Source organism: Gopherus evgoodei, chromosome 7 (genome assembly GCF_007399415.2).
Source record: "Gopherus evgoodei ecotype Sinaloan lineage chromosome 7, rGopEvg1_v1.p, whole genome shotgun sequence".
In the NCBI taxonomy this organism is placed as follows: domain Eukaryota; kingdom Metazoa; phylum Chordata; order Testudines; family Testudinidae; genus Gopherus; species Gopherus evgoodei.
The window spans coordinates 105,793,258-105,816,926 of NC_044328.1; the positions used below are offsets into that span (position 1 = coordinate 105,793,258).

The 23,669-nt window shown below is 41.2% G+C and overlaps 1 protein-coding gene across 1 annotated transcript in view; it reads left to right on the top strand.

The window, feature by feature from the left end:
* The first annotated feature begins 9,066 nt into the window (after positions 1 to 9,066).
* Positions 9,067 to 23,669, top strand: part of APPL1 (adaptor protein, phosphotyrosine interacting with PH domain and leucine zipper 1) — a 53,306-nt gene continuing 38,703 nt past the window's right edge. Inside the window, exons 1-4 of the mRNA XM_030570510.1 lie at positions 9,067 to 9,233; positions 15,746 to 15,844; positions 16,798 to 16,857; positions 21,044 to 21,115. Coding sequence (XP_030426370.1) covers positions 9,180 to 9,233; positions 15,746 to 15,844; positions 16,798 to 16,857; positions 21,044 to 21,115 — 285 coding nt within the window. The 5' untranslated portion in view covers positions 9,067 to 9,179. The remainder of the gene's footprint in view (positions 9,234 to 15,745; positions 15,845 to 16,797; positions 16,858 to 21,043; positions 21,116 to 23,669) is intronic.

Genomic DNA, 23,669 nt, shown 5'->3' on the forward strand with positions numbered 1-23,669 from the left:
TATTGCCAAGTCGAGAATTCAAAAATCATTTCAGGCCTCAAAAGACCAGGAGAATGACTTAAAAATTATGCAGTTTTTAAAATAAGTAAATTTTGCGTTCTTTTCATTTGCCTTCTGGTTTGTGACCTCTAGAGTTCGTGTTTTCAAGCTTTTCTCCATAATCATAAGGGATAGAGGCTTGCTTTTTTAAAAAATGAGAGCTGAGATTTTCATGTAGTCTCATGACTGGGAACTGTAGCACTAGGAAAATCACCAAACATGAGATTTGTGATAAAAATCTCAGGAGTTCACAACACTGCCTACTACTGGAGAAAGCACTGGTATTTTTTTTTTAAATATAACAAAAAATATAATTGAAGGCTCAGTATATCAATCTGACCAAAAATCATATACTGCTGCACGTGTGGAGAATTATGGGTCAGATTTTTTCCCGAGTGTAGAAAGCCATTAATGACTATAATACAAATAATGGCTGGCCTTCAAACATAGCCCATTACTTATACCTATGGCATGTTAAAAAAAATATGGACAAGGACCTGTAAGGAAAGTAAATGTCTCATTTACAATGCTGGGTTGATGGAATCATCTTAGAAACATGAATTGTAAGAAGTCCAAAATATGGTAACTGGCTTTATAAAAATAAATTATGCAATGAAATCTTATTTCTCTTTAAAGGGCTACTAAAGAACTTTCTAGAAAGATAAGTGTCAGTAGTGATAAGAGGAGCATTTAATTATATACTCTTTACCTCCCCAAAAGCAACTGCTAAAAGGTCTACATAGTTGACTCCTGAGGGAATGCTGTGCCAAAAAATCAAAAATTCTGTGCATAATATTTTAAAGTTCTGCATATCTTATGTCAAAGTAACACAATATAATCACACTATTTTCAATTATTTGCTGACAAGTATTTTGAAATAAATTGCCAGAATAATTGAAAATGGTGTGATTATATTGTTATTGTGTTACTTTATTATTTTGACAAAGAAAATATGCAGAACTTTGCAGAATTTTACATTTTTTAATTGTTTGGCGCAGAATTCCCTCAAGAGTACCAAGGTTTTGTGTAGCACAAGCAGGGTGCGGGCAGTTCAGTAGGGGGTTGTGGGTGCAGGTGGAGACTCTGCAAGGGAGTCCATGTGAAGGTGGTTAGGGCTCAGGCAGTAGAGAGCCTGGGGGAGTGGGGCTTGATGGGGTAGGGGGTCAGGGTGTGACTAGTTGGGGCTCAGTGGGGTGGGTGTCCCCCAATGCAGGGGGTTCAGGACAGCAGAGTGTGGGTTCGGGGGTCTCCTAATGCGGAGGTGAGCTTGGGGGGAGGTGTCATTGTACTGGGAGCCACTATCCATCAGCCCAACCTCTTTAAATCTGAACTCCCCACACCCAAACCCCTCCACCACTGACCTTCACCTCTCCGCCCCCCGCACCCAACCCCCTCCCACCCTGTGGTGCAGAGCTTCCTACAACCAGGGGAAGTTTCTGGGGATTGCATGTCTTCAGCTCCCAGTAGGATGTACTCAGCAACTTGCAGGACTTGGTCCATAATGGCCTTCCAAGTAAGAAAGCAGATGTGATAGCTCTCAGGAGTATTTTCATAAAGGAAGCCAGCATTCAGCCATTGAGTCTTAGGGCATGTCTACACTACGAAATTAGGTTGATTTTATAGAAGTCGATCTTTAGTGAGCAATTTTATACAGTCGATCGTGCATGTCCCCACTAAGCAAATTAGGTCGGCAAAGTGCATCCTCAATACTGTGGCTAGCATTGACTCACAGAGTAGTGCACTGTGGGTAGCTATCCCACAGTCCCCACTGCCAATTGGAATTCTGGGTTAAGCTCCCAATGCCTGATGGGGTAAAAACATTGTTGCAGGTTGTTTTGGGTACATGTCATCAGTCTCCCCTCCCCTCTTCCTCCTTGAAAGCAACAGCAAACAATCATTTTGTGCCTTTTTTTCCTGGGTTATCCACCATGGAGCCTGCTCAGCTACACATTGTTTTTGTGAGCATTGTAAACACCTTGCACATTATCCTGCAGTATGGGCAGAGCCTGGCTAGGAGCTGCCAGCACAAGGAAGATTGTGAGGAGGACATGGTCACACAAGTTTCTGAAAGCACAGGATGTGGCAATTGGGATACGGCGGCATTGCGGCATGTTGATACAGTGGAATGCCAATTCTGGGCCCAGCAAATAAGCACAGACTAGTGGAACCGCATTGTGTTGCGGGTATGGGATGATTCCCAGTGGCTATGAAACTTTCGCATGCGTAAGGCCACTTTCATGGAACTCTGTGAGCTACTTTCCCCCACCCTGAAGTGCAGGAATACCAAGATGAGACCTGCCTTGATAGCTGAAAAGTGAGTGATGATAGGCCTGTGGAAGCTTGCAATGCCTGACAGTTACCGGTCAGTCAGGAATCAATTCACAGTGGGCAAATGTCCCATGGGGGCTGCTGTGATCCAAGTAGCCAGGGCAATCAGTACCCTTCTAAGAAGGGTAGTGGCTCTGGGAAATGTGCAGGTCATAGTAGATGGCTTTGCTGCAGTGGGGTTCCATAACTGTGGTGGGGCAATAGACGTAACACAAATCCCTATCTTGGCACCGGACTGCCTTGCCAAACAGTACATAAACTTCTCAATGGTATTGCAAGCACTGGTGGATCACAAGGGCTGTTTCACCAACATCAATGTGGGATGGTCACGAAAGGTGTACGACATTCACATCTTTCAGAATTCCGGGCTGGTTGGAAAGCTGCAAGAAGGGACTTTCTTCCCAGATCAGAAAATTACCGTTGGGGATGTTCAAATGCCAATAATTACCCTTGGGGACCCAACCTACCCCTTGCTCCCATATCTCATGAAGCCGTACACAGGCAGCCTGGAGAGCAGTAAAGAGCAGTTCATCTATAAGCCGAGCAAGTTCAGAATAGTGGTAGAATGTGCCTTTGGATGTTTAAAGGGGTGCTGGTACAGTCTGTTGAGTAGGTTAGACCTCAGCAAAAGCAATATTCCCACTGTTATTGATGCTTGCTGTGTGCAAGCGGGAGTTATTTATGGCGGGGTGGGAGATTGAGGCAAATTGCCTGGTGGCCAATTATGAACAGCCAGGCACCAAGGCAATTAGAAGAGCACATGGAGGCGTGCTGCGCATCAGAGAGGCTTTGAAAAACAGTTTCATGACTGTCCAGGCTACGGTGTGAAAGTTGTGTGTGTTTGTCCTTAATGCAACCTGCCCCCCTTGGTGAATGTACTTCTCTGTAATCCAACCCTCCTCCCCCTTCAACCACAGCTGGCACAGGAAATAAAGTCCCGATTGCTCTGAATCCATTAATTACTTATTAAAAAAAAACAACCCACCCTTGATTACTGACAATGCTGACTAGTAAAAGGTGGCCCAGGTGTACACAGGATTTGATAACGGGGTGGGGTGAGGGAGGAAAGAAGGATAAGATCACATTGCTTATTGCAGCCACACTACAAATCAGTTTGAATGACAACCTTCTGTTGCTTGGGGCCTCCCCTGGAGTTGAGTGGCAGTGGGCCCAGAGCCTCCCACCCCACGTTCTTGGGCATCTAGGTGAGGATATGGAACTTGGCGAAAGGGCCAGCTCCCGCCCCCAGCGCGCCAAGCGTGTAATTAGGGCGGCATGTCGCGGGGGGCACTCTGCCGGTTGCCAGAAGGGCGGCAGGGGGCGTCAGTGGACCTCCCGCAGGTGTGCCTGTGGAGGGTCCGCTGGTCCCGCGGCTCCGGTGGACCTCCTGCAGGCGTGCCTGCGGGGGGTCCGCTGGTCCCGCGGCTCCGGTGGACCTCCCACAGGCGTGCCTGCGGGGGGTCCGCTGGTCCCGCGGCTCGGGTGAAGCATCCGCAGGCACGCCTGCGGGAGGTCCACCGGAGCTGCGGGACCAGCGAGCGGCAGAGCGCCCCCCGCAGTGTGTTGCCGTGCTTGGGGCAGCGAAATGGCTAGAGCAGGCCCTGCTTGGCGAGGAGGGCAGGCGGTTACACAATGGATGCAGCGGGTGTCTGTACTATAGTTGCCTTTCCTGCAGCTTCACCAGACTCATCATGTCTGTTCGCTTCCCAATTAGCTTCAGCAGCTCCTCCTGCATGTTCCAATCACACTCACTGTATGCTTTCCTGGTCTCTGCAACCAAATGCCTCCATGCATTCAGCTGTGCCCTATCAGTGCAGGAGAACTGCATGAGCTTGGAAAACATGGCATCGTGAACGTGTTTTTTTCGCCTTCTAATCTGCGATATCCTCAGAGACGGAGTTGATGCGGGGAGCATAGGAACATTTGCAGCTGCAAGAGGGGAAAAAAGGGAGAGTAGATTTTAAGATGATACATTTCTGAGAACAAAAGGGAGACTTTCACAGTGAATTAAGCAATTCACAGCAGACAGCACATGTGTTTTAGGGACAAAGTTGCATTTTGCCTTTCACATTGAGCAGCTGCCAGTATGGTGACACATTACACACGGCTGGGCAACAGAATTTAGTTTCCAGGCAGCCATGGTAAGCCAAAGGGTACATGGGGTTGGCTCTTCTGGGTTCATAACATTTGAGAATGGTTTCAAACTGCAGTGCCCTCCTTTCCCACAGCAACCAATGACAGTTGGGCTTGCTGTTTAAAAGGAGGGGCTGCAGTTTTGGGGCACGGCTATTCTCTGGGATGAACCCTTTTAGCCAAGCGCAAACAGCCCAGCATGACCAGGGTCTAATGTGTCAGGGATCACCAAACAGAGGGGATTGCTGGTCCCTTACAAAAATTCCCCTATTTCAATCAGGTGACTATGAATGATATCACTCTCCTGAGGCTGACACAGAAAGATAAAGACCGAACGTTGCATGAATGTGACGAAAACCCAGGACCATTCGCTCCCATGCTTTGTGCTGCAATGATTCCAGACCACTTGCTACTGGCTTGGTGTGGTAAAGTATCATACCATGGATGACGAAATAAGGCAGCCTTCCCCAGAAACCTTCTGCAAAGGCTTTCAGAGTACCTCCAGGAGAGCTTAATGGAGATGTCCCTGGAAGATTCCCGCTCCATCCCCAGACACATTAACAGACTTTTCCAGTAGCTGTACTGGCTGTGAATGCATCCCAATTGTTCAGAGCAAATCAAACATTAAAAATAATTTCTTTTAACCCCTGTAGTGTCATTACAAATGTGCACTCACAAGAGGTGCCTTCTCCGCCTTCAGGGGCCAGGAACAATACACCCTGGGAGGGTATTGGCTCCAAGGTAAGGAAAAGGTCCTGGCTGCTGGGGAGAACAGATTCTCCAGTTGCTTGCTGCGCATCCTCCTCCACCTCCTTATTGACAAAATCCTCATCCCTGTTGTGTGAGGCTGCCACCTTGCAGGTGTCTACAGAGAGTGGTGGCGTACTGGTAGGGTCCCCCCCTAAAATGGCATGCAGCTGATCATAGAAGCGGCATGTCTGGGGCTCTGACCCAGAGTGACTGTTTGCCTCCTTTGTCTTTTGGTAGGCTTGCCTGAGCTCCTTAATTTTCATGCAGCACTGCTGTGTGTCCCTGGTGTAGCCTCTGTCCACCATGCCCTGTGCGATTTTGGAATATATTATCAGCATTTCTTCTGCTGGATTGGAATTCTGCCTGCATTGACTCTTCTCTGTATACAGCAATCAGATCCAGTGTCTCCCATTCGCTCCATGCTGGAGCTCGTTTGTGATTCTGGACAGCATGGTCACCTGTGCTGATGAGCTCATCACGCTGAACAAACAGGAAATTAAATTCAAAAGTTCCCAGTGCTTTTCCTGTGCAGCTGGGTAGTGCATTGGAGTTGAAAGTGCTGTCCAGAGTGATCACATTGGAGCACTCTGGGATAGGTCCTGGAGGCCAATACCATCGAACTGCACAGTACTGCGTCTACACTACCCCAAATTCAACCCAGGAAGGTTGATTTTAGGGCTATTCCCTTCATCGGGGAGGAGTACAGCAGTGGCTTTAGGTCAGCAGAATAGGGTTGGTTGTATAGATGCATTCATTATAAAATCGACCTAACGCAGCTAAATTCAACCTAACCTAGTAGTGTGTAGACCAGGCCTCAGTTGAACTCGGCTGGTGTTTGAAGAACTGAAACTAAAGTAATACTGGTTTCAGAGTAGTAGCCGTGTTAGTCTGTATCCGCAAAAAGAATAGGAGTACTTGTGGCACCTTAGAGACTAACAAATTTATTGTAGCATAAGCTTTCATGGGCTACAGCTCACTTCATCGGATGCATGTAGTGGAAAGTACAGAAGGAAGATATATATATAGACACACAGGGAACATGAAACAATAGGTGTTACCATACACAGTATAAGGAGAGTGATCAGTTAAGGTGAGCTGTTGTTAGCAGGATTGGAGAATAATTGTTTGTAGTGGCAATGAAAATGGCCCATTTCCAGCACTTGACAAGGAGATATAAGGAACGGGGGGGGGGGGGGAGAGGTTTACTTTGTGTAACGGCCCATCCACTCCCTGTCTTTATTCAAACCTAATTTAATGGTGCCCAATTTGCAAATTAATTCCAATTCAGCAGTCTCTCGTTGGAGTCTGTTTTTTTAATTTTTTTTCGTTGTAATATTGCGACTTTTAGGTCTGTAATCCAGTGGTCAGGGAGGTTGAAGTGTTCTCCAACTGGTTTTTGAATGTTATAATTCTTGACTTTTTTTTAAAGTAATACTGCCATCTAGGGTTCCCAGTGTTAGTCTTGTTCAACAAATTACTTTCTAAAGATATATGAATAATATTGCCTTCTAAAAATTGCAAAAATACAAACAACATTACTATAAAATTAACAAATCTTATTTTTTTATTCAAGGGATTCATTTCAAACAGCTAAATCCCCTTACGTTGCAGGGTATAATAAAAAAAAAGAACCCATCTTGAAGTCAATTGGCATTTTACTGCTAACTTCAACAGGAGCAGGGCTGAGCCCTTTTTTTCATGTGCCTGTTGAGATTATTTTGCATGCCAAATCAAATTTCTACATTTTAATGCCAAGTCTGTTGTGGTTTTGTTGCAGCACACTTCCATCTCTTCAGCACTAATTTAAGATGCATTATTTTCACTTCATGGCAACTGAAAGAAAATAAATGTTGTCTATTGCCATCTAAAGAGGTGCACAGATGAGAGATGCAACAGAAACTCCACTTCCTAAATCCCACTTGCTACCATATGATTTTGCTAAGGAAATACGTCCTCAATCTTACATATTGTACAAAATAGACAAAGTGATTTGACAGCTGTACTAAATGGTCACTAGTTGACTAATTTCAAAAAAGGAAAGCCATTCATGACATTTATAGATTGTGAATTAGTGTATGGCATATCCAAAAAATTTTAATTTGGAGAACCAGATAGATAAGAATGTTACTGCAAATCTTAATCCTCACAACATCCTTGTTAGGCAAGATTAGTCACACATTGCAGATGAGGAAAAGAGGTTAAGTGACATGCCTCAGGCCACATAGTGAGTCAGTAGCTAAACTGGGAATTAAACCAGTTGAACCTGAGTTCTTACTTCTAGTTTCCTTCCCCAACCACTACACAATTTAATGTCTACATCTCATCTAATTCTTTTAGAATGTGGAATCTTATATAAATAATGATAAACAAATTTTTATCACAATGAAAATACTGTACATTAGTTAATCATTTGCTCCACTAACAGACTTATCATACTTTCTAACCTACCTTTGCACTGGAGTTTATTTAACAATGTAAATTCTCCTACCCTTCTTTTCTTGCCTGACATATAATGTTTCTCTGTCTCTTGAGAAGGGGAAGCAGTTTCCTTTCTTTTTATCCTCTAATAATAACTAGTTTACTCAAATGTTACTGGTTTTCCATCAAAAGTTCTTGTGGTCATTTTTTCCCCACCAATGACACCAAATAGTTTCTTTTTAAAAAACTATTATTTTACAATTTCAAATGTATTTTATCTCCTTGTTTTTTCCCCTGTCATTAGCCTTTCAAATGTTTGAATTTATATTTTTGCTGTATTTCATTTCACACTCATTGTTTCCGGTTTTTGAATGGAGTTGAAATTAAAATGTTTAACAATTAGGGTATGAATATCACATACCTCTCAGATATCCATTTTAACATCTACAGGAATCACACAAATACAATTCTCAAGCTCAAGATGTTCTATTCACAAAGCTATAAAAAGGGCCTTTGAAAAATGATGGGGGGGGGGGAACAGGACAGGCCAAAGTGTCCTTCTAGGAAACAACTGCAGTTAGCTACAAGCATGTCTGAAAAGGGTTATCTAATTCTGTTGTGTTAGATGAAGCAGAACATTGCTTTAAAACCATGTCCAGAGTTAAAAGGAATTATTACAAACAACTTTGAGGCTAACTTCCATAGCAGGATGCAAACAGGGCTTCTGAACACAAGTGGAACATATTGGTTCAAACCATGCTGGGGAGTCACTGTATTCAACACGTGCTAAACAGAAGATGCAGTGTAGACAGGGATGAGGATAGCCGTCCTGTGAGGAATTAGTTATCAGTTTAAGAAAGCTTCAGAACCATGTGAAATTCTAAATGCCTGAGCGGAAGAAAAGCACAACCACCCTCTGGCATTTTAAGGGGGAAATGAAGTCTCAGTGCGCGTCTCTCCCTCAGAAACATCCAAGACCTGCTCCCTGCAGCTTTGGTACCTGTAAACCCACCCACGTTAGTGACGGGTGTGATTACACACGGAAACGGGGACTCGCAGGCACACAGCGCGGGGCGATGACGAGGCCGCTTCCTTGCGGGAAGGAGTCGCCCCGGCTAAGGGCGGAGCTGGATTGACGAGGCCGTGGCAGGAGCCTGCGTGCGCCGCCTGGCACTGGGCCTGGTTCCCGCTGTGCTGGGCGGGGAGATCGCAGGCGGACGCAACAGACTCAGCCATCCCTAGCTTCAGAGAGAGCAGACAGCGCCAGAGCCGCTCCAGACGTCACTCGACGCCCTCGCTCCTAGGCCTGCCCCCACCTGTAATTAGAGTGACGCCTCCGTTGAGCAATGAGAAGGCGGCCGAGGGGCGGCATTTCCGGGGCGGGGCGGGGCGGGGCTGGGCCGGGCCCAGGGTTGTGGCTGTGCTGACGAAGGGGGGAGGGGCTCAGTGGTGGGTGCTCGGCAGGGCTTGTGGGCGCGTTGGCCCGTAGAGACAGAGCCATCGCCATCGCCATGCCCGGGATTGACAAGCTGCCCATTGAAGAGACGTTGGAGGACAGTCCCCAGGTGAGAGGAAAGGGCCCAATGGGGCCGTGCCCTGGAGTTCTGCGCGGGGTCAGGGCTGCTGCCGCTTGGAGCCAGGGCCTCTGCGCCCGGCGGTACCCCCAGGTTGGGGGCCGCGGCTCTGTAGTTCGGGGGGGATGTCGAGGGACCGGTTAGGCGCGGTGAAGGGGCAGGAAGCCGAGACTGTGATGTACGGAGCGAGCTCCCAGGGGCCTGGTACAGGAGCGCCCCGCTTGTATTTTCAGTCTTGCTCCTGCTGGGAGGTCTCTCTGATGCTGTGAGCCACAGCAGTGTCAAGCCATAAATAGACTCCGAGCGTCCCCCGCAACTTTGCCACTGTGTAAATGTGTAAGCTTGGGGGGCAGGGAGGCAGTCACTCAGTGTGTGTCAGTTTTCCCCCTCACGTCTTCCCTACCTTGCAGGTGGGCTCTGACCAGTGATTAGTTAGGCAATATTAAAGGCCGTGCTCTTACTTAAACAACACTGCAGCTGTGTGATGCTTAATGTGTGAGGCTTCTGTTCCTAGGAGCTTAATCTTGAAATACAGGCCATTTTATTTTGAAATATTACTCATTCACATTGTCAATTTGAGAAGAGTTTTTGTTAATCTGAATCCTGTGGGTGTATCTTAACCAAAACTTTTACATAGTAAAAAAAAATTTTTTTTTAATTATGAAGACAGCTTGGATTCATGAAGTGTTTTTGAGAGCTGTGCCCAGACTGGAAAATACATGCTATTGATTTACAGCTTTTTAATTACTCTGATTTCTTCACTCAGTTTTTGCTGTTTAGTTCATCAGTTGCTGAGTTAACCAGATACTGTTTTGTAATCTGCTTCTTGACATTGTGAACAATATAACACTAATGTATAATATTCATGCTAAATGAATGTTGCTCTTATTACACGATCAGCTAGCAAATGTCAGCTTATAAAACAAAGTTGACTGACAGACTATTTGATTTATTAGTGTAAGTGAGGATGATTTGTAATATTTTGGCACATTGCTATTTCTGAACTTAATTTAGGATTTTGGCAAGGTGGTGAGTCTTATATAGTGCTACTTATGTAAAATGGACATTTTTATTAAAAACGTCTATTTAAAAATATTTAACTAAAATGGTTATAGGGACTTTTTAAAATGTGAAGGGAAAAACCATAAAGGATTTGACTATCCTGCACTTTGAAATCATCATACCATATTGCTACATATTAGCAGTATTGATCTAAGACTAAGTGGAGAAGGAGGGAGTGGACAGAGAAGTTTCCAGAGGAACTTTGACAACTAGATCATCACTTAAGTTTTGAAATATGTTGTTACTCATGGGAGTGGTGGAAGGAAAAATAAACTCCAAGAACAATCCTGTGTTTAATATTCTAAATCAGAGGTCAGCAACCTTTCGGAAGTGGTGTACCGAATCTTCATTTATTCACTCTAATTTAAGGTTTTGCGTGCCAGTGATACATTTTAACCTTTTTAGAGGGTCTCTTTCTATAAGTCTATAGTATATAACTAAACTATTGTTGTATGTAAAGTAAATAATGTTTTTAAAATGTTTAAGAAGCTTCATTTAAAATTAAATTAAAATGCAGAATCCCCCGAGCTGGTGGCCAGGACCTGAGCAGTGTGAGTGCCACTGAAAATCAGCTCGAGTGCTGCCTTTGGCACATGTGCCATAGGTTGCCTACCCCTGTTCTAAACACTAAAAAAAACCTTCTGAACTTACATTTAAAAGATAGAATTTTAATCAAAGTACTTCAAATATTTTTAGAATGGTATTCATGATAGTAATTAGTCAAATGAAATATTAGTGTTTTTGCTACTTTATATACTGCTTTCTATTCAAAGATACAAAAATGCTCTACTAATATTTTCCAGACTCTATTAGGATCAATTCACCCACCATTGAAATATAGCTATCTCTGGACTGAAAGGCAACAGTAGTTTAATCAAGTATACAACTACTGAATATTTTAGGATCAAAAGAAAAATAGCATATTCATTGAAATTGTAGAGGAATTCAGGTAGGCAAAATATAATTACCCATTTGGGATTTGTCTAGGAAGCCAGGGCTTAAGCCACTGCTCATGTGAAAAGCCCCACATGTTGTTTAATTACCCCAAGTGTTCAAGCTCTGAGGTTTAAGTCTTCTCTGAAAGACTGTCCCTCCAAAAGCTTACTACTTTTGATCCTAAAAAGAACTAACATTGACTGTGAAGCCTTTTCTTTCATATCCCAGTTTTTTAAAACTGATTTTAACAAATCAATCTCTGCTTTCCACACAGACTATTCAGAGCCAGAGAGTCTTTACTTAAGATATCAAATGCAAGATAATTTAGCATCCAGAGTAAACCGTTTTTGCCCCCTTCTGTTAAATACACTTTTTCACTAATCTTAAGGAAAGTAAGTTGCTGTTGGAAATACTCACTGTATGGAAGGATGGCTTGTTAATTTATAGACACCAATTCAAAATACAGTTAATTTGTTTAATCCCTGTACAGTTTTTCAGACAGGTTGATCATCTAGAAAATCCTTTGGTGGAGGTTTTGTGGCAGGCTTTAGCTAGTCTAGTCTATTTTGAGTTAGAGATCATTACTCACCTTTGAGCCTGCTGGATTTGCCTACATGCTTTCATATGGCACAGGGCTTAATTTTTTTATTTTTAAGGGTAAAGTTGTGTCTATTTAAAACAATTAGTTTGGGTAGAAATGCTGGCTGAAGCAAAACATATTAGAGACCAAGTAATTTTATTCCTTACATTCTTCCATGCTCTGTCCTGAATCCTACTTCTGACCATTGCTAAGTAAATAAAAAACAATAAAATTTTATATTTATTTTAACTACGGTCTCATTTTACAGGCTGGTTCTATTATTTCAGAGTTAGACAGCAGTACAAGGCCACAAAGTGGAACAGTTTGTTTTACTGGATCACACTGTAGCATTTGGTATCTCTATCTTCAGAGGGATAGGGGAGAAGGGAGTAAGATAAAGTGTAATGAATTCTCAATCAGAATGTCATGACCACTCCATTTTTTTATGATTAGGTGGATCCTGAAACTTTTCTGGTGTAACATAAGTCATGGTATTGAAGAGGTTGAGAACTACTGACCTAGACAGTTGTGCAGTTAGGCAGGGAAATTCCTTCCTGAGCCATATGTGAGCGCAGTTTACAGTCTGAGGGCAAACAAATCTTATGCTTAACTTTAGCTTGTAGTACTGCACATTCTACTAAGTCTTAAAGCTATCAGTGTTTTTTTAATGAAGAAAAAGCTACCTTTTGCCTCTGGAATGTCAGAAACTTTAAACACTTGGTATTCTTTAGACTATCTTAAAAGGAAGCTAAAGATAAGATTATCAAAAAACGTAATCAGTTCTTTATGCAGTTTAGCAAACTGCGCTACATGTAATATTTAAAGTTCGATTAGTCATATCCATTAGTTCATTACTGCAAGGTCCTACACAAATTGAAGAACTGCCTTTGAAACCTGTTGTGCTGTAGAATAGCCAAAAACCATGGTGATAGACTACAAAAGGACTTCTACATTAGCAGTAGTATTTTAAGACATGTACAATATACTTAAAAAAATCTAGCATCCTGTAAATCACTCTCACTAGACAAGGTGGGTTTTTTGACACCAGATAAGGTTGCTTACTGTATTCCAGTAGCTTCTACAATGTCGTAAACATATTCTACATATACAGGAAGACAGTGTTTCTGTCCCAAAGAGCGTACAATACCAATTAGATTTTTGCTGGAAGCTTGAGTTTAAGCCAAGCTCCATACCCAATTTACTGAGCTTCAGCTTTTTAGACTTCTAAGCAACAGACCTATGTTTTATCATACTCTGCTACTGAGTGGATATGTTCAGGGTAATAAACACATCACAAATAGATATCCAATTAATGAATGTAATAATGTTTAACTTTAAATAACATATTTCAGTGCAACTTAATTGCTATATATATTTTCACTTTCTTGAATATTTGAACCCTGTACCACAGAGTTTTAGATTGCAATAATAGTCTTCATGTTAATAGGAAATACCACTAAATATAGGTATAGTATTTTATTTCAAAATGGTAAATTCTGCCCCCCTTGCAAATTAGCATTCTCTTTCCTTTTAAAACTGTCAGCTACCACTGTTAATGTTCTGTTTTGAGGGTATTGAGTCTGCCATTCTGTGCTTGGGCTTTCTATCTTATATTATCCTCTCTGTCTCCATTAGAAAACATTAAAAGTTTTGTAAGTATAAGGCTGTCAGGATACAGCAGGATAACTTCAGATTTTGCACATCCTCTGGTTATTCTAGAAGTTAGAAACAAGATGAATTATGAAAAAAGTTGCACACTATGAATGATGCTCTTCTAATCAGGCTTGTAATTGTACTGTGCAGACAACCAAGTCGATGTTTCAGGTTAAATAAAATAATGATGCAGAAGTTTTTTCCTTATTACTTAGTCACTTGGGGTATGTTTTTTTCTAAAGGTTTTGGGTATCTGATATTAGCATTTGTGGAACAAATATATATACTGTACTTTCTTTGCACATCTCCATAAGACATTTTAGGATAATTCCACTGTAGAATTAGAGTACATGCTTCTGTATTATAAACTGGATTAAAATAGTTAATCCAAAAACCTACACTCTAGAAATGGAGTATGTAATAGCAGTATAAATAGTTCACTGCTAGATTCAAGAATGTTTGTGTAAATAGGGCATTTTACTTATCTTCTCAAGTGTCACTGCATTGTCTTGTTAGCAAAAGTCTGATAAGGAGAAACATGGGAAAAAAATTCTGCTTTGCAAGAAAGCATTGTTGCCGAGGTTTGTGTCTTAGCTCTCAATTTAAATGAGCTTCAGAAATGTTTCCTGTCTGCTAAGGAAATATTTCAGAAAGTATTCTGTGTATAAAGATTATTCAGCTATGTAGTTGCCCTTTAAGATGCAACAAAATTATACTCCAAAATTTACAATTTGCTGAGATTCAGTTGGATTTTAGCTGAAGACTTTCTGCAAGCTATAGTAACCTTGTGCAGCTGGTAAAATTAAGGGATGGCTAGAATATGCAAGGCATTGCTTATGTATTTCAATGTCTAGGCATTTGAAAGCACCTTATTGTAAAGTCATCTTACCTCTGTGAAGAAGGTCTGATAGAGCCCCAAATGGAGTCACAACAAACTGAGTTCTTTGCTCTTCCCCCATGTGGGATTTTGGCCTATTGGAATAAATAGGCCTGAAGCTAGTGGACATACCCCTATCTGCCTTTTGCTGGAGGAAATTCATTGCCCCTCCAGTGCAAACAAGTTACCAATTCTCTTGTAATTTAAGCATTTGCTGTAGGTGTTACTTTCAGCTGTTTATGATAAGCCTGTTTGTTATGATTATGGTTACATGCTTTTGGTGCCTCTGGGGTGTATTTATTTTAAAATTCTTCTAGAAAAAGATGTAGCAAAGCTTAATATACATAGGCATAATGAGGTTTTAATATGGCATACCTTCCCAGATATGGAGACATGGTCTTTCACAGTTTTCCTTTTGGCAGCCCAGTGATTTGGTGTCTATCAGAGTTTAGCTCTCCAGCTGCACCTGAGAGTCCTTCCCGTCTCAGGGACCAACAAAAACAGCTCTTCTTCACTACCCCTGTCCAGGCTCACCATGCCTTCTTGCTTTCTCTCACCAGATTCTCCAGTGCAGTAAACCGTCTCCCTTTCTGGCAAGATAGTCAGGCTGTCCATTCTGGTGGTAATGCTGCTGAAAAGCTTAGGGCACATATGTACCACCTTCTCCAGGTGGTGCGCTCAGGTTCTCTCTCTACTTGGGTTTTGATCTAGGGATCCCTCAGTAAGCAGTGACTGGCCACAGCGCCAATCCATTGTCACTTCATAGAATGCTTGTTTCACTTCCCTAGACCACTTTCTATCTAGAGTCTACACCTCTCCCTTTAGTTTCTTTTTTCATTGGCCTGTCCCCAGGCTTATCCCATATCTTGAGCCTGCTGTGGAGAGCCCAACCCATTGTCTCTCTCTCTTGGCTCTAGATTCTTGAGAGCCTGACCCCAAATTCTTCCTGATAGAGTTCAGGCTTCTTATTGTATTCTGTGGCCCTGCACCTCACATGACTGTCACCTGACTCTAGATTCTCAGTCCTGTCATCTGGGAGATGGGCTAACCAGGCACATATGAAACTGAGCCCAGTTTCCTTAAAGGGGACTGTTCACTCTGACACATCTACTTCTATCAAGTGAGAAACATATAAGGACACTTACAGTAATATGAAACTTTTGTAAACTTCAGAAAAATGAGCTTCTAAATTATGAATAAGAAAACTTGTTTTCTTAAACCCTATTTTTACTAGTTTTGAGGTCTTTCTGCTGTCACTTGGAAAAGGAAATCTGTTTCAGTGCCTCATTCATTAAATAAGTCATATTTTAATGTCTTTGAAATACCATGACATTCTTCGCTAAATTGATTTTTAAAAGAGTAATACAAATTCATTGTGTGTTCTATTTTTGACAGGCACGTTCTTTGCTGGGTGTGTTTGAAGAAGATGCTGCAGCAATTTCCAGTTACATCCGCCAGTTGTATCAAGCCATGCGTCGAATTTATGATGCACAGGTAAAATTATAGTTGTTCCCTGTATGCATTTAGAAAGCTTATTAAAAACCATCTTTTAACTACTTATTTGAACATGGGTAAACTGTATTTTTTAAACTATAGGTTAAAATTAGAGATGAAAATGCCATGTTTGCCAAGACTTGCTGGTTTTGAAACAAGATTTCAGTTGGAAGAGTTGTGTTCTCTTTGCACTTAACACACCTTTAGATGTCTAAATGATTTTTTTCTGAAAAATTGCCATTAATATTAGTTAATAAATACATTTGGATATTTCTTCTTGTATTCACTTAATCTTGTTAACATTAGTTCCTGTAGCTTGTATTTTGCCTTATTTTGTTTTATCTTGACTTGAATGTGGTGGTGGTGGGGGGGGGACGGTTATTTTCATGACCCACCTGTTTGTTACTTGCATGTTGTTTTTTTGTGTTAGCTCCTTTTTTTGCTGTTTATTTCTGCACTTTCTGCTGTTCAGGTGTATGAAACTGCTTGTGCAGATCTTTCCTTAGTCCCTGTTTACACTGTTATTTTAAGAAGTTTGTAACCAGTTAATGGAATGGTTTGTTCTAACAATTTTCATCCCCACGTGTAGTTAATACTCAGTAACTAAGGTGGCTGATGTGAACTAAATATTGTGTTGCCTTCAAATTTGCAGTTGTCTTGCAATTTGCAGACAAGTCCAGTTTTTATGGATCTGATAAGTCTACAGTGTGCATGATATGTACTGTTGTATTGAATTTCAGAAATACTCAGCATCTTCCTCCGCCCCTTAATTTCAGTGGGAGTTGTGGGTCTCAGCTTCTCTGAAAATCTGGCTATATGTGTTTTGAGATGATTTCCATTTTAACCTTTTGTTCTATATTCCTATGTTTGCTCTTCATAAATGTAATGCCTGGAGTATATATTGATTGGAAGAAAAATAGGATTAAACTGTTTCCCTTTTTTTTTAAAACCAGAATGAATTAAGTGCAGCAACTCATCTAACTTCAAAACTTCTAAAAGAGTATGAGAAGCAGGTACAGTATAAATCAATTTCCCTTTGAAATAGTTCAGAATAAATGCTTTTGTACATTTTTTTAAAGTACAATTTTTTTTCCCCACACTGCAAAGTGCAAAACTCAACAGGTGTGATCCAGACAAAATGAGCCATTGCAGTTGCTGGTTCACAAGATTTTCATCAGCTAGAGGGGTTGCTTCCTATTCTGTGTTGAAGATACTCAATCCATAGAACTCACAGAATGCTAAACTAGACTTGCTGTGACTTTTTCACAGGGCAGTGTCTTTAGGCTCAGCTCAAGTCCACCGACATGAATAATATTAGGAAAGGGAACTTCTTTGGCTGACCATTGGTCATCTAGAGACATTTTAAAGGGACAGTAGCCCAAAAGCAGTGAGCACTTGCTAGATGACAACTCTAATTCAAGTAGTCATAAGAAGAAATTGTGTGGCCTGAAGATGTACCATTCCCCAGCAACCCAATGAGGAGGAATGGAGCCTGTACCCACCCAGTCACAAAAATCTCCAGTGATTAGGAGGAGAAATCTCCAACCCCAAATTAGCAGTTTTTATAAATTCTGAAGCCCATAATTTGCTTCCCCACTGAACGAAGAGTGATATTTCACATGCACAGTAGTACTGTTAAGGGAAATGTGAGGAAATAGAGGGCTCTGGAGGGCAGTTTGTTGTTTTTGACTCTCTGTGGGCAGCCACCCTACCTAGGGGCTGCAGCTCATGAGGTGGGGCGGGTGCCCCACCGCAGCTCCTGGGGCAGGCTACTGGAGTCTAGGCCTTCCTCTTCCACAAGTTTCCAACCCAGGGCCTTGGCAGACTGGTTTGGCTTCACTCACCTGGTGGTTCCTTGCATCAGTATCAAGTCAGGAAGTGACCCAGGGAAACTATCTCCTGGTGCATCCCAGCCAGCCACTATCTATTCCTGAAGAGCACCACCTTCTGAGCTTCTAGCCCTGGTCACAGTCTCCAGGTGCTGTGGTTCCCCAGTTCCCAGGCTTGGTGTGGGCACAGCTCATGTCTTTCCTTGGAGCTCTCCGGGCACACCCTTCCCTCTGGCTGCCTTTTAAACCCCGCCTCCAAACCAAGCATGCTCTACAGGGGTGGAGAGGCGGGGCTTCCTTAGCCCAGAGTTGCTCCTGTCCAGTGAGAGATTTGTACACCCTGTCATAGTCTTGTAAATCAAAAGTAGTTAGCCCTTGCACTCTCTCCTTCCATCTTCTGTGGAATACAGCAGTGGGAAGATCATTTATATGAACTTAGTTCTCTTTTTCTCCATTTTTTCCCCTCACCCCCTGTTGAGATTCCAAGTTGTTGCATAATTTACTGGTGTGAAGCTGGGAACTTTAATTTCAAACTTTCCCCTTGATGGAGCCAACATCATAACTTTCACAGCTTGTTCTTGCCAAGTGAGTTATGATATTTAATCTAGTCCCTAGCTGTTACAGAATGTTGGAAATCATTAAGAAGATAGATAATAAGACAAAAAATATCATATTGCCTCTACATAAATCCATGTATGCCCACATCATGAATACTGGTGTACAGATGTGGTTGCCCCATCTCAAAAAAGATATATTAGAATTGGAAAAAGTTCAGAAAAGGGCAGCAAAAATGATTAGGGGTATGGGACAGCTTCCATATGAGGAGAGATTAATAAGACTGAGACTTTTCAGCTTGGAAAAGAGACGACTAAGGGGGATCTGACTGAGGTCTATAAAATGACGTGTGTGAAGAAAGTATTTACTCCTTCTCATAACACAAGAACTAGGGGTTACCAAGTTAAATTAATAGGCAGCAGGTTTAAAAAAAACAAAAGGAAGTATTTCTTCACACAATGCACAGTCAACCTGTGGAACTCTTTGCCAGAGGATATTGTGAAGGCCAAGACTATAACAGAGTTAAAAAAAGAGCTACATAAATTAATGGAGGATAGGTCCCTCAATGGCTATTAGCCAAGATGGGTAGGGATGGTGGCCCTAGCCTCTGATTACCAGAGTCGGGATGTGGGTGGCAGAGAATGGATCACTTGGTGATTGCCTGTTCTGTTCATTCTCTCTGGGGCACCTGGAATTAGCTGCTGTCAGAAGACAGGATATTGGGCTATAGGACCTTTGTCTGGCGCAGTATGAACGTTCTTATGGTCTGCCACTACTGTTCTGTAATAGTAGTATAAGTCATGACAAGTATTACTATTTGTTGATTATACAGATTTAGTCTTTTGAAAATGTGACAGTGAAATACAAGGTGGAACATTTTGCAATGATCCTGGGCATTCCTTTCCCAGATGTGAAAAAGAGCTCTGTGTGGCTCGAAAGCTTCTCTCTCTCACCAACAGAAGTTGGTCCAATACAAGATATTACCTCACCCACCTTGTCTCCCTAATATCCTGGGATCAACAAGGCTACAACTACATTGCATACTTAAAATTAGGATCAGTTAATTTTGCGGTGTCTTGATATAATGAAACAGCAGCTATGTACCACAGCAGTTTTTATTGCAACATAGATAAGGTTAAAGTTCTGTCATGGATATTTTTAGTAAAAGTCAGGGACAGGTTGCGGGCAATAAACAAAAATTCATGGAAGCCTCCAACCTGTCTCTGACTCTTATTAAAAAATACCCTGATGGGGGAGGGACAACAAACAGAGCACTCCCAGGGCTTGCAGCTGCTCCAGGCCTGCTGCAGCTCCTGTGGCAGGTGCTTAGGGTGGCTTCTGCTGCCCCAAGGGGGGCTGACCCAACCCTGGCTGTTGCTCCGGCAGGCTGCTCTGCCCCAGAAGAAGTCAGAGATCCCGGGAAGTCACAGAACACGTGACCTCCGGGACTGAATGGTATCCTGAAACATAGTATAATAACCAAGCAACTCATGCTCATGAATTTTGTCATGATAATTACAGTAAATATAAATTCAATGCCAGCAAACTTTGATATGCTTAATAATAATCTGCCTGGCATAATTTGTAATTAACATTGTTTCATTACATTCTTTATCAGATAAGTATCTAAAATGTGTACCAAATTTTCCCATTTTATTAATTGTAGCATATCTGCTCTGCTCAGTGTTTTGCATCAAATATAAAATCTAAAACAAAATCTCTATCAAAAAGCCTACTATCTTAAAAGTTGCTTTTCCTAAATAAAACCTGAAAATAATGCAGTATTGACATGAGGACATGACTTTGAATATTAACATTTTAGAGATGGCATGGGAATGATATTCTGACTTGCTATCCTGCCAGTATGTGAATTTCCTCATTTCAATTAGGTTTTTAGTTACAGCTTTGATGGTCTTTCAATGGTTACAAGGTATACGTGTCTCAGTCTTGCAGTCCTTACTGAATCAAAACTCATTGTGTTTTTATATATAATTGCTATGAATTCAACAGCATTGAGCCCTGTATTTTAGCTTTTGGTTTACTTTTCCATTATTATGGAAGGCTAGGTTTGTTATTCTTAGACTTTCTAATACTTTAGAAAATTGCTGACACCACTGTGAAGAGAAATGCTTAAAATGCACCACAAAACAACCTAAAACAAAATTAACATTTTAAAACTTGAGGGTTCACATGCGTTTTCTAATTAAAGATAATAAAGGGTGGAAAACAGTATTGCCAACCTCATGTATTGAAAAATGGGGAGGGCAGGGAGGGCACCACCCTACAAAAAACACTATTAGTTTAAAGTATGACATTTTCAGCAATAAATTTGGGGTGTTTTTTTTTTGCATTCTGGATTTTGAACCTTTAGGATCCTACTTTCAAGCCTCTCTCCATAATCATGAAGGCTAGAAGTTTGCTTTACTTAATACTTTTTTTTAATCACATGACAGAGATCTGGGGGTTTAAGGAAAACACCAAATCTAAAATTGAGAGAGTTGACAAAACTGGAATAATAATGTCATTCTCCAGAGAAGTCAAGCTTGAATTTTTCCCAATGCTAGAACTAATCTAACAGATTTTTAAAAGAGGTAACTATGTATGTAGTTGTCATAAATACTCTGTTAACATGAAAGTAATAAGTTGTTCTTCAAAATATCCTACGAGGTAATTATAGTTACTGATTCTAAATGTGGGTATTTAAGTTCCTGTATTTTTCCTTTCAAAATAATTAGACAACCAGTATGTTGTTAGGTTACAGCTTTCTTTTGTCATCCACAAGGATGTGTTAACATTTTCTTTTTTATTTTTATAGCGTTTTCCATTGGGGGGCGATGATGAAGTTATGAGCTCTACCCTACAACAGTTTGCAAAAGTGATAGATGAGGCAAGTGTTGAATGTGTTTGGCTTACCTTTTAACTTTTGCTAGTCATTTATAGACTTCTCAACTGACTATCATTCTTGGCTTTTTTTAGGATGAGCATTCAGAAGTAGCTTTTATTTATTAATGATGGTAACACTTTAATTACTTTCCCTTGACGCAGTATAAAATTGTGTAGCCTGAAGATAGAGAATCAATTTAATGAAGTAAGATTACATTGTTTCTAAAAAATGTACTTTTTATGTCCTGTAACTTTCTGTAGGCATCTGCCATAAAAATTGTCACCTTTCACTAGAAAGTAGCAGATTTATAGTATAAGCATTAAGTTGGACATAAATTGATACCACTTTCTTCAATGTCTTTTCACACCAAAGTGAATAACCTTTAAATCAAGGGCAATTTCAAATAAACACTATATTCTATGATTTATAATTAGTGTTGAGGTAGTGCCCCAAAACTGCAGTTAAAATAGGGAACCCATTGTACTAGACATTTGAAGATGCCATTCTTGGTCAGACCAGTGCAGGCCAATTTAAGACATGATAAAGCAAGTGAATATAAAAACATAATAGGAAGGAAATTGGAAGGAATAGGGAAGAAAAGGATAACAGTAATTTTACACGCTTAATATAAGGTTTTTGCGTTGATAGTTCCATAACTTATTTCTCTATATTTAAAAAGCTTTTATCAGGAACTCTTTCTGCCTCTCTATCCAGCCATGATCATTTGGCTATTTTATATGGGCATCTCAACAACAATGGATCTTGAGGAGGGATTTGAAGGAGGACAAGGCAGTTGAGACTTTACACATTCATTCTGGGAAGATGTTCCATGCATAAAGAGTAGCATGGCAGTAACTGTAATGGTGCTTGAGGGGTTAAGTGACAAGTTTGGCATAGTTGTCATAATGGAGAAGTGGCTTGATAAGGTAGAAGAGCAGAAAGAAGGTAGGTCATAACTGTGAGGTGTTAAAGGTGTGAACAAGAAGCTTCACTTGGATGCAATGTAAAATGGTAGACAGTGGAGGAATTCAAAGAGGGATGATATGGTGAGAATCACAGGGACGTGCTTTTATTGGACTAGAGGAAGGGTGATGTAGGTTACAGCATTAAATGTTGGATATGATGAGATGTTGATGAGAATTTTAGCTATGTGGACGAAGAGAAAATGTTATTGAAGAAGAAGCCATGAGATTTGGACATGTTAGGTGTTAGGACCAAGAAACGGAGGAGTCAGAAGTTACCCACCCCAAAGATTATAGGCCAGGGCTTTAGAGAAGATGGTGGTGTTGTCAACATTGACAGAAAATGGGGGAGATGGAAAGAACTTGGGAGGGATGATTAAGGAATTCTCTTTTAGCCATGTTAAGTTTACGTTGATGAAGAGACAGAGAGGCTGTGATGTGGGATTGGATGATAGAAGACTGATCAAAATTAGAGAGGTAGATTTGGGAGTCATTAGCATAAAGATGGCAACTGAAGTCATATTAGCCCATCAGATAACCAAGAGAGTGAAAATATGTAAAGGGAGAAGAAGAACAGGCCAAGAACAGAGCTCTGTAAAACTCCCTCACAGAAAGTTGTTGATGAGATAAGTACATGCTGAAGAAATCAGGGAAAGGTAGAACTATGAGAGGATGGAGTCCTGAAAACTTCAGCTGAACAAGAATTTTCTGATGAATTAGGGTGTGACCCAAGGTGCCTAGGGTATCCCACACTGGAAATGGCAGTGACAGGGCAGGCTGCAGAAAAGAGAGATGATCCCCCAAAACTAGTCGTTAACACTGTAGTTAGATTCACCAACCAGTCACAAACTCTGTTCTTGATCCACTGCACTGGTTATCAAGAAACTGAAAGAAAAGAAATCACATAACCCTCTTTATTGCATTCCAGTCTCTGGCTCTGAATCAGCAAATAAATCCAGTAAAGTGAGAAGTTACTTAAAACTCTTTTTACTATACAAAATGTTCTTCTGATCTCCAAAGGGCCAGCCACATTACCAGATCAATACTGGTTTGGATCTTACCCAAAATACCTTGCTGCCAGCCAGTCCTTTAGTATCTAAAACCAAAGGTTTATTAGAAAAGAAAAGAATGAGAAGAGAATTGTTAAATGATCAAAGCAATCAGATAAACACATATGACTTCAGAATCCATATATGAGGTTCTTAGCAGCATTGGTGAGTTTGCTTGCTTGTAAAATCCCTGTGTAACACATCCAATGGGTTTATCAGTCCTTTGTTCAAAGCTTCAGTTTGTAGAGAAGTTACTCCACAGGTGAGAAGCAGGATTGAAAATAAAATGGAGATGATCCAGTTGCCTTTCTATATCCGTTGCCATGTGGCTTTTACATCCTTTGCCGTAAACACAAGCTCAGAGCACATGGGCATGGAAAACCAGTGTTGCCAACTCCATAAAGCAAGAAGTTACCAGACAAATCCTGAAAAGTTGCTAGATATAGCTGTTAAGTACTCAAAAGGAGTCAGTCACTGAACAAAATTTCCAGAGAATTCAACAGAGAATTATATATATATATATTATACACACACACACGTATAGTC